The sequence below is a fragment of the Ahaetulla prasina genome, chromosome 1 (genome assembly GCF_028640845.1).
Source record: "Ahaetulla prasina isolate Xishuangbanna chromosome 1, ASM2864084v1, whole genome shotgun sequence".
Lineage (NCBI taxonomy): Eukaryota > Metazoa > Chordata > Lepidosauria > Squamata > Colubridae > Ahaetulla > Ahaetulla prasina.
The window spans coordinates 123,491,095-123,503,106 of NC_080539.1; the positions used below are offsets into that span (position 1 = coordinate 123,491,095).

General features: G+C 38.1%; 1 protein-coding gene across 3 annotated transcripts in view; it reads left to right on the plus strand.

The window, feature by feature from the left end:
- Positions 1-11,554, plus strand: part of USP45 (ubiquitin specific peptidase 45) — a 71,175-nt gene extending 59,621 nt beyond the window's left edge. For 2 of the 3 annotated variants that reach the window (XM_058174831.1, XM_058174841.1), the window contains exons 13-18: positions 167-313; positions 1,339-2,005; positions 3,080-3,177; positions 3,856-3,942; positions 4,412-4,565; positions 5,797-11,554. In XM_058174831.1, the coding sequence (XP_058030814.1) occupies positions 167-313; positions 1,339-2,005; positions 3,080-3,177; positions 3,856-3,942; positions 4,412-4,565; positions 5,797-5,927 (1,284 nt within the window). In that variant the 3' untranslated portion in view covers positions 5,928-11,554. The remainder of the gene's footprint in view (positions 1-166; positions 314-1,338; positions 2,006-3,079; positions 3,178-3,855; positions 3,943-4,411; positions 4,566-5,796) is intronic. The other variant, XR_009154112.1, reaches the window with a different exon arrangement.
- Positions 11,555-12,012: the final 458 nt, after the last annotated feature.

Genomic DNA, 12,012 nt, shown 5'->3' on the forward strand with positions numbered 1-12,012 from the left:
TAGAAATGATAGCTGGTGTCATATATTGCTTTAAATCTGGTTTGGTTTTGGTTTAGACTACTGTGTAAACTCAGCTATTATGATTTTTAATTCATGGTATGTATGAAAGTCAATTCCAATTAAATGTCTTAGATGATTTGCTAGTAACCCATGTTGATTTTTCTAGACCTCAAAACCTGTTTGTTTTGGAAGGACAAGCAAAGGTAAACAAATACAAGAAGCAGATACTGATCGATTCAGCTGTTCTTCCATATCTGCTCTGACTAATCAGCAATCAAAATTGTCTAGAAAGTGTTCATTAACAAAAGATAAGGTAAGAATACGTCAGTATGGACAATTGGACATGAATTCAGATGTTCTTCACATAAATTTCATCGTTTTTTTAAAAAACATGGATTGCATATTTTTAACTTGCAATTTTAGGTCACAAGTATTTGAATGTACTTTAATCACTTTTTTCAAAAATCTTAGTACTGCATTGATTAATTGAAAGATTTTAATATAAAAGAAATTATTGTGACTGAAATATGTATAAGATTGTATATAAGTATGAAGAGGCTGAAGATATCTTAAAACGATAGATTTAAAATATTGTACCTGAAGGCAAACATTCACATTTGATTTGGAAACCTTGCTGAAAAACGATTTCTTAAATACTATCATTGTCAGCAGGCTGTTCTCCTGGCTGGGTCTATGTAAGCGGAACCAGCAATGGGGCAGGTGCCCGGCATGAAAAGCAGGGAGGAAATGACGGTGACGGGACTGCCAGTGGCAGTGCCACCCAGCCGCTCACCAGCTCGATCACCCCTGTGGTATGCATGTGCCTCCGGACAGGATTCTCAGGGCTCTGAAGAATGTCGCCAGCCAGGCCATGCCACTGCGACCGGATGTCAGCCACAGGCAGCCGGATACTGGGCAACCAGAGGGTGTGTCAGGCCAGCCAGAGGGCGTGGCCCTGGACTATAAAGTGTGCTGGGAGGCGAGAGCTCCCAGCGCTGACTTTGCAGGGAACTGTGTATTATACCCATCATGTACCAAGGCTTCGGCCTACTGTTGGGGATTAAAGTCAGGGTTACTGAGCTCCTCGGTTTTCTGTGTGTTTGCTTCGATCCTCTCTGGTCCGGGCCTGGACCTTTGAGACTTGGTTAGACTACCAGGCTGAACTCCAAAATCTAACCATATAGAAAGGCCAGTTTGTACATATACCTACATATTTATGCATGTATAAAGAAAGTAAGATTGTGTGTTGCAGTGCTTCTATGGGATTTGAATAATGTGTTTTTTGTTTATTTTTTCGTTTTTCCTTTAACACTTTGATGATGACATGGCAACTGGCAGAACCAGGTAAACCATGAAAGACGACTTGCCAACAAATCTGGTGAAGAAGAAACAAGTCCTTTTATTCTGCCCGGAAAAATCAGAAACTCTAAAATAGAAGACAGAGCCAATACTTTATGCGCAAGAGACAGCGGTGCCTTTTTGGACTCTCCAGGAAATGGAAGTCAGACTGAAGGCAGTGAGAAAGAAGTCAGCCGTTCTGAAAGTAGCATTGATGCTGATAGCGAGGCTTCTGAAAGTGAAAGCGCGTCTAAGCAAATGACGGCCAATAAAGCTTGTCCCTCACCTGATTTATGCACAGATGGACACAGACACTTACCTCCAAATACTAAAGCGCAATATAGCAAATCCAGCAATAGCAGTACGGAGGCACTTAGTAGTGCCTTGTCAAAATTTCACTTTGGAAGCACAGCCATCGAGAGTGAAGGGCCTCTCAACACTCTTTCCAGCCTGTCGAAGAACACTGCCTTTTCAACAGAGGTGCAAAACCCTCAAAATGCTTTCCAGACGCTTTCTCAGAGTTACGTAACAAGTTCTAAGGAATGTTCGGTTCAATCCTGCCTCTATCAGTTTACCTCCGTGGAGCTGCTAATGGGGAATAATAAGCTGCTGTGTGAACACTGTACAGATCAGAAGCACAAACGCCAGAAAAAAGCAAATTCCACAGGTAGCTGGTAATAAAAAAATCTTTCAGATTCAAGGATATGCTCATTCAAGAGTAGTATTTATGCATTTCGGAAAACAGCACCCCTCTCATATTCTGTACTGTCTGCTTTAAAAGTGAATTGAGGGATCCATTTCAAAGGCCGTTTGTAAATTCACCTAGAGCAGGGCTCTCCAACCTTGGCAACTTTAAGACTTGTGGAGTTGAATTCTGGGAGTTGAAGTCCACAAGCTTTGAAGTCCACAAGCTTTGCTGACAAGTTGAAGTCCACAAGCTTTGCTGGCTGAGTAACTCTGGGAGTTGAAGTCCACAAGTCTTAAAGTGGCCAAGGTTGGAGACCCCTGACCTAGTGGTTAATTGTTCATTGATTCTTTGCAGGTAAGATTGCTCAGGTTCATTGCTGGCTTTGATGTCACTTTGAACCACGGGTGTCTGCTGAATCATCCAGTACCATCCTTTTAGAGAGAGCTTTGTAATTTATCTCCTGAACAATAAGGGAATATTCTTGAATCTCTTGGAGCCAATTGGATCTCTTCTCAAGTTGGCTTTGAGGGCCCTGTAAAAAAAAACAACCACAACCTAGCCTGCCAATGATCAGAATGTTTTTTTCCTTCTTGCAGATAGAAGGAAAGAGAGGGGCTGTTGCTTAAGGAGGTATAGTTTGGTCAGTTTTAATGACTGTATCCAGTATTACACACTCAGCTAAGTTGATGGGGAAATAGTGGTACTACACGTTAAAAGTTTTTTTAAAAAACAGAATAGATAGCTTGATGATTCTGAGTCTGAGTTTAGACATGGAGTTGCACGTTGGTTGGCCGGATATATATATGTATGTATGTATGTATGTATGTATGTATGTATGTATGTATGTATGTATGTATAGGCAAGGAAAGCCCTTATTAATGCTACTGGCTCTTTCAGTGGCTTGTGATACTATTGGCCAGGATATATTATTAGAACATCTGTTTCCATCTCTATCATCTCTATCTCTCCATCTGTCTTTATCTCTATGCTCTGCCTTATATTTTTTCATGTATTTTCAGATCATTTTCCTTATAAATGATGTATTTTTTATAGATAAGAAGACAGAAAGTGTCTATACCAATGCTAGGAAGCAGCTGCTGATTTCTTTGGTTCCTGCTGTTCTGATCCTCCAGCTGAAAAGATTTCATCAGGTAATGCACTGAAAAAGATGGGGTTTTTCCTTCCTAAAAGTTAATAGACAGGTATTTTTATTAGAGCTACATTAAATATTTGTTTGGTTCATTTTCAGAAGTTGTCTAGGAGCGGTGGAAGATTTGCAAAAACAAAGTGATCTTTGTTGCACATTGGCATTTTACTGTTTTCACTGAGCAACTAATATACTATTTTTTTTTAATCTGCAAAACCCCCTTTTCTTATTCTAAGTATCTGTTGCTTATCTCAGCACATTTTGAGATTAAGGTACCAGGCTAGAAAGAGGGACATTGTGAGTTGTAGTCATATATACAGTGTGTGTGTGTGATATACAGTTCGTTGTCTTTCCAGTACTTTTGCAAAGTAATATATCTATTAAAAGAAAAAAAAAGTTTTGTTTCAGCACTGCTTGACTCCTAACTTAATAACATGCTTCAAATATAGCATTCAGATTCAGGTTTTGCTCTTGATTCCTAAATACTCTATGTTTAATTTTTTTCTGGACTGGAGTGATACAAGACAGTATGATATTTTAGGTTGTATATTGTAACTCTAAAAGATCATTTGTTTTGTAAATCACTCATAGTAGCTACTGATTTATTTATTTCAAAATGTAACATTTTAAATCTTTATGCATTAAATTCAAATTTGACAAATACTTTCAATTTCTTTTAAAGGCTGGAATGAGCCTACGAAAAGTAAATCGACATGTAGATTTCCCACTTGTTTTGGACTTGGCTCCATTTTGTTCTGCCTTTTGCAAGGTAAGACTTAATAAAAGCATAATGACAGGTTGCATTCAAAGCATGAAATGTTTCAGTTGAAAATTGACAAGACTTTCTTCTTACAGATGTCAAACATTTTTAGTCATACATTTCAGTCAGATTCTTGTACAATACAAGATCATTCTGTTAAACCAAGCTTTAGCAATAGCTGAAAATACCTTTTGCTACCTGAAATTAGAATACACTGGCTGTATTCTAATTCTTTTAATTAAATTGCATTTATTTAACATGTGTCAAACAATCGTTCTCGTTTCTACAATAAAAGCTTTTATGCTCTTCCTGCTAGGTTAGAGTTAGGACTAATTATCAACAATGCATTTAAAGGAGAAAGAGAAATAAGGCAAACCACATTAATTAGCCAGTGCAACAGCACTACAAAATTCACATTGAAACTATTACAAAGTCCATACTGCGTGGCCCTCACTTCCTTACTTTCTTCCTTTCCTAGAATGTGACTGATGGTGGGAAGGTCCTCTATGCGCTTTATGGAATAGTAGAGCATAATGGCTCTATGCGGGGAGGTCATTATGCAGCTTATGTAAAAATCCGATCATCCTCCAAAAAACATTTGGAGCACAACTCTAGCATTAAAAACGTTCAAGGTAGGTATCAAAACTCTGTGATTAGATTTAAAAAAAATACCTTCTGTGTTGTGTATACAGATAGTCCTCAACTTACAACCACAATTGGGATCAGAATTTCCATTGCTAAGTAAGGCAGTTTTTAAGTGAGTGGCACCCAATTTTACAACCTATTTTGCTCCGGTTAAGTGAATCGTTGCATCTGTTAAGTGAGTTGTATGGTCATTAAGCGAATCTGACTTCCTACATTGACTTTGCTTGTAAGAAGCCATCTGGGAAAGTTAGAAATGGTTATCACATGACTTCAGGACATGGCAACCGACATAAATGCATGCTGGTTGCCAAGTGCCTGAATTTTGATTATGTGCCCAGCATATGCTGCTACGGTCATACGTGCAAGGATTGTGTCTGCTTATTATTTTCAGTGCCATTTCAGTTGCTAAATGAATGGTTGTAAGTCAAGGATTACCTGTATATACAGGTATGTATGTATGTATGTACGTATGTATGTATGTATGTAATCTTTATTATATTTTCATTTGCATAGCTTCCCCCCAAAATATTGTTACAAATGCTAATAATTGCAGAAAACTGTTTCCTTTACATTGCATGGATCATATCAGTTAATATGATTTTAATTTTTGCATGAGGTTGACATGAATTTAGGCAATCAGGTGTGGCCGGTACTCTCAAGAGGCCCATATACTAGAAAAACATACTTTGTTTTATAGTCTAGATTTGGTGTATCTGTATCAGTTTTTCCTCAGCCTTGAAGCTATTGCCTCCTTGCTCGAGCAGAGAATGATAAGAAGAATATAAAGCGTACCCTCATTATTACAAGAACCACTTTAGTCTCTTTCAAATACTCTTGTTTGTTCCACTCCACAATTTGGGTGTTACTACCATAAGTGGTTTCCTTGTTTCACAGAGTCTTTCTCAAGCAACGTTCACAACTTTCAGTAAAGCTTCCAAAAGAACAGAGCCAAGATCCTAAAAACAAATTTGTAAATGTTTTAGAACAAGGGTGTCAACCTCAGGGCATCACGGCAGCGCCACATGACGTATTGTAACTTTTTCCCCCTTCGCTAAACTGGGCATGGCCAGCGTGTGATACATCTGGCCTGCGGGCCCCGAGTTTGACAGCCCTGTTTTAACAGTGAAATACTTGCTTCTGAATCCTAATTGTTTGCTTAGCTTGATTGTTACCTGTTGATTACAGCTAATGAATCCTGGCTGTGTGTTTGCATTGCAGGTTTAAAAGAATCTCCAGGATCAGCTGTAGGACAGTGGGTTTATGTCAGTGACACCTATGTACAAGCAGTCCCAGAATCAAGAGTATTAAATTCACAAGCCTATTTGCTTTTCTATGAAAGAATTCTGTAGCCATGTTCAGTATGGAAAACAGGGAAGCAATTAGTGTTATTTAACTTGCTTAAGTGCACAGAAAATTACAGTATATATAAATATTGTGCCTTTATCTGTTCTTCTTCAATAGAAAACATACCCTGGTTTCAGACTCTGTAAATTATGGATTGGATACAGAACAGACTATGCATGCATTGTTCCCCTCCCACTTTTTTTTTCATGCATACAAAAATACAGTAGACTGGCTAATGTTTTTGTTTAGTTGCTGCTTTAAAAGAACCCATAGCTTCATATGCTTTTATGAAGAGCTGAGGGCAAAGACTGCATTGAAATGGAAATTAATAAAAAAAAATCATACGTGATTGCAAGGAGGTGGGTGTATATGTGCATTTCTGAATCCAAGCAGAAATTGATTTTGAACTCTTTTTGAACGCTGTAATGTGAAATAATACATTCTGAAATGAAATAACAATGTTTCAAAATGGGCTAGTTAAAATCATGTGCTTTTTCAAAAGTAAATTGCAGGAACAATCTTGATAGGACTGGCAATCTGATTTTTTCTCAGTGAAGAAAAAAAGCATGTTTTTGTAAAATATTTGGCACTCGATTTTTCTTGAAAGGAATAATTCGTATAAATTTAACATGTTCCACAAATGGAAACCAAAATGGTTCATTCTACAAAACTAGGATACTATATTGTGTGTTCTAAGGGAATATGGGAGTGCAGGTCTGATTTTACTCCGGGATGCTTTTCTTTATTTGAATATGCCTTGAAATCTGATGATGTTACAGGTGAAAACTCTTTATCAGAAAGCAAGCTAAACATACATCTTCCTGTGATGTGCTGGCTTTCAAATTTAGTGAACCCCAAACCACCTCTGAACCCACCGTGAAGCTGGAGCAAGCCATACCTTTTCAGAACAATCGGATATTCTCCATAGAAATTTATTGACAAATAAATGTATGTGTTTGAGAGAACAGATTACCCTCTCTGAACATTGAAAAACAATGTCATGCAGAAGAAATCTCAGAAGCACAAGTCTGTGTATTGTACATATGTTTTTACTATTTAATGCATGCTATTGTGGCCCGGTTTTTATAATAACGTTAAATAGGTCAAGAAGAATATTAAACTAGGAACCCCAACAAGGAAAAGTTAATTTAACTTTACTAATCACATTGTAGGAATATAGAAAGATGGGTAGTTGACTTATCTACTTAATATTTGAGAAGAAAAAGACCAAAAGAAAAAAAGCAAAGAAAAAAAAAGCAACCTTCTCAACAACAGAAGTAATTTTTAAGGCTCAAACACACATAATGTATGTACTAAATACTGTTTAGTGGCATGGTTCAAGTCAGCCTATTTTCTGGGGAAGAGGCTAATGATACAATGATATTTGGGTAAAACTCCTGATGTACTATATATTTCCTGGAGAAATTATATGGGATACTGTATTCTATAAATGGTTATTTATGACCTGGTTAGGGTGATTGTGTGTTACCAGAAACCATCATTTAACTGGGTTACAGAATGACTGGTAAAAGTAGGTAGAAACAGGACTCCTGAATTAAATGCTACATATCTTTAAAGAAAAATACATTTTCCTAAAATATTTTATATTTTGTGTTTTTCATTATGTACATTAATAATATTTGAGTGGTTTTTCTATTAAAAATAGATATTAAGGTGTCCAAATGTATGTGATTTAAGGTGACTTAAATAGAATTAGCTCTCAGGTCTTTGTTGTGAATATCAATACATTGTTTTATTTTTACATATTAACTATACAATTAGCTTCCCATTAAGTGTGGCTTTTAATGTGTAAAATATGCCTGTATGGTGTAGAATTTGGTTATTTATACATTTTGTAACTATGCCAGTTGATACAGACATAAGAAGGTTTGAGTCCATATTGAAGAGGATTGATGACAGTCACCTGAGCCGTGGTGGCGCAGTGGTTAGAATGCAGTACTGCAAGCTAACTCACTGCTCACTGCCAGGAGTTCGATCCTGACTGGCTCAAGATTGACTCAGCCTTCCATCCTTCCGAGGTCGGCAAAATGAGGACCCAGATTGTTGGGAGCAATATGCTGACTCAATATGCTTAGAAAGGGCTGTAAAGCACTGTGAAGTGGTATATAAGTTTAAGTGCTATGAATCATCCTCCAAAACCTATTTTGAGAGTAGAGGACTCTGTTGAACAGGAAGTATTATTTTACAAAGTGATGAAAAAAGTAAAAATTGAGTAGAGGTAACTTCTGCTAGTGGGACTATGGAATATGTCTCTACTTATTTGGGGAAAAAAGGTGCTTTCAAATTCCTGTATATTTAATGCAGTAGGCTTGTTGAACTTATGGCTGCTAAAATAGAAAAATCTGCATTTATCAACTCTAGTTCCAGTGTTATGAATCAGAGATAACTATTATAGAAAACTGTTTTATTTTCTGTTTGTTTTTAAGCAGTATGAAGGGGAGAAATGTTATGTGTTTCCCTGTTGAATTTCTCAATGTTCTTCAGTACCATTGACCATGTTCAGTGGTGGGATTCAGCCAGTTCAGGTTGGTTCGGGCAAACCAGTAGTTAAATTGCTGGCTTGCTCCGTCCCGCCCTGCCCCTTCCAAGAGTCCCCATGCAACCCATTTTGGCTCCCAGGTAAGTGCAGGGCGGCCTCCTAGGCCCAAAAGTGGTGCTGCTCCCCCTGCTGCCCGTTTTTGTTCCAAAGGGGGTGCAGGAGGCAGAGTGTTGCCTGTCACACCCCCTGGCCACACCCACCATGGCCACGCCCACCCAGCTGGTCATTAGGGCAGAGAACCGGTTGTTAAATTATTTGAATCCCACCACTGACCATGTTATACTAAACCTGGTGTAAGGATTGGGAATAAAGGGCACTGTTCCTCAGAGAATCTCCTTCCTGGAGACTCAGTCAGTGGTGGTTGGGGAAGAGATGGAGCCCTTGCCCATTTCATTATAGAGTGTCCCAGAGCTTGTTCCTCTCCCCATTACTATTTAACAGCCATATGATGTCCGTGGGGGAGATCATTACCAGCATGGGATGAAATATCACCAATTTGCTGTAGATTAGATACATGCCCCTCTTAGCTAGTTAGGGGCTCCCGGTAGGTAATATGTAGCTGGATTCAAGTAGAGGTAAATGCTTCCCTGTAGATGGTGATTCTGTTTGCCTTGAAAAAGTCATTGCCGGATCCAGCTGTGTGGACAATTTTAATCCAGTATCTAACCTTCTATTTTTAGAAAGGTTATTGAAAAAAACATAGGTTTTTTTTTTTTGTTTACATTTATACCCCGCCCTTCTCCAAAGACTCAGGGCGGCTTACAGTGTATAAGGCAATAGTCTCATTCTATTTGTATATTTTTACAAAGTCAATTTATTGCCCCCCCAACAATCTGGGTCCTCATTTTACCTACCTTATAAAGGATGGAAGGCTGAGTCAGCCTTGGGCCGGGCTTGAACCTGCAGTAATTGCAGGCTTCTGTGTTCTTAATAACAGGCCTTACCAGGCTGAGCTATCCGGCCCTTTAGTAGACCGGCAGTTTCAAAAAATTCTGGAGATGCAGATTATCTGGACCTGTTGCAGTTAAGAATTGTATTCATTCATTCCTTGTCATCTTGCAGCTAGAGCACTACAGTGCACTCCACATGGAATTATCCTTAAAGTCCACGACAAAGCTTCAGCTGGTGCAGAATGCAGCAACCCACATTGACACACATAGGTTTATTCATGTAACACAACTACCATCTAATAATATCTGGGAAAGGCTTACCAAGGGACCTGTCAGTCAAGGAAACCCTTCTAATGTAAACCTGTTTGGGGGCACAGTGCTATGAACTGGAATTAGAAAATGATATTATCAATTCATTGTGGTGGTCAGATATTTTACCTTAGAGTTCCGTTCAAGCACTCCTTGGCATAGGGAGAAAGGCCCATTAGATTGGTCTGTCTCAGGCCCCTGATAATCTCTACAGGTTTAAAAGAAGCTTGGATTGGGTTCATCTGTTGCTATCTGGAATGAAAGGGCAGCCAAGGACTTGAATAAAATTGTGCTTGTGTGACCTCTGTAGATCCCACAGGGCCATGACGGAAAATAAGTGAATCAGGTTTAACACAGGTACCTCATGGTTATAGAACAGCAGAATGTAATTTTTCTACTCTGATTGCATCTGGAGATAGACATTAGAGTAACCCACTCCCTCTTGGAGAAGTAGAGAATGGAGGAAGATCTACAGGGCTGCCATAAAAACTAACCTAGGTTTCTGTTGGATAAAATCACTCAGATTCACTATGTACCAACTGTGGGTGTCTCTTGGAGGTGACAGGGATAGCTAGGGATGAATTTAGAACTGTTCGTCCCAATAAAGTGGAAGTTTGGGGGAAAGTGATTGGCTTGTAGTTACAGAAGGCTAAGGGTAAAATAGATTATCTGGATAGCATTGATTATAGTTATAGAAAGCCTGTGGTAGGATTGGGATGAGGTGGTACAATCCATCCTTCCTTGATTTCTCATCCGTCTTTGATACAATCAATCACTATATACCTCTGGACTACTTCTACAGATTAGGAATGGGAGGCATGGTGTTGTAGTGGTTCTCCTTTCTTCCGGGGCATTTCCAGTTAGTGCTTGTAGATAAAGGAGAAATTGTGCCCCAAGTATCCATTCTGTGGGATTTCCCAGGCCTCTACACGTTCTCAACTATTGAATATCTACATGAAATCTCCAGGTGAAGTCACCCATCTGCATTGCCTAGTCAACTCCTGGCAGGAGTATTGCAAAGTACCATATATTAGATTAACCTTGAAAAACCATGCAGAAGCTGCAATTGATCTGAAATACAGTAATTAGTGAGTAGTTCTGGAAGCACTTTGGTGCATCTCTGTAGCAGCACTTTACTAGTACCTTATAAACATCTATGTAATTCAAAGTGCTGGTTACCACTTAAAAATCCTCTTGTAGTACAATGCTAAATTATTGCAGGACAACTTCTTTTCAAGTTATTTCTCTTCATCCTGGCAGAGGAGCATGCTGTGGGCCTGTTCTATGAAACAGCATCACCTAGTGGCATCCAGGGGATGTGTATAGTCTAGTGAATCCTTGGGCATCTTTTATATCTCAAACGGGGAGGGGGGATTTACATTTATTATTTCAGGAGTTCTGATATATGCAAGTACCTTTGTATGCATGACAATAATATAGATGAATAGATTGATTTGTATCAGAGATTATCATGTACACATAATTTAAAATCCTAAAATAAAGATTACTTTCCCCCCAATATATTTCAGATCTTTCATACAATCTGAAGTTTAGTCCCATAAATAAGAACTTTTAAGCAAAGTGAAGAAATGAATTCTTCAATTTTCTCACTGAGATCTACAGTATTTAAATATGCTACATTTTGACTGGAGCATGGCCCTTGGTACTAAAAGAAACGTTTGTCATTTCTCTCTATTTATATTATAAAAATCAGTACATTTACTGCCACTTCTGGTTGGAGTTATCCTACTGTGTTTTTCTTTAATTTAAAAGAAAGAACTATATTTCTTTCCTTCCCCTTCTTGTTCTATCCTTCTACTTGTTATGTTCACATGATAGCTATATGCATTGAATAAATAAATAAAAAAAATAATTCTTGCTTTTCGATCTGTTTGAGTTATATTACACAGCCATAAGATGTATATTGTTTTATTTATGAATGTATATTCTTGCTTTCTCTGGAGATTAAACATTGACACAAATGAGTGGATTTATCTTAAATATCTACTTCCCATATCTGTGGAACATTAACCCCTGACATTTTTAGCCTGCATACCCATTGGTGAGTCTGTCTCACCAGATGTAAAACATCTCAGAAATTGATAAAACCATTGCCAGCTGAGGTAGGCCCATCTTTTGGTTTGATCTTGGAAATGTATATCTTATTTTAATGAAAACATGTTCTATTTGTTAATTGGGCTTTCAGAACAATAATACTGACAACTATGACTAAGACTGTTTTATGAACAGATATTTTGTAAATGGGGTTTGTATATTCTTGGGAAATAGGAAGGAAGGAGGCAAAATCTAGTCAAGATTCCTAATAGATTA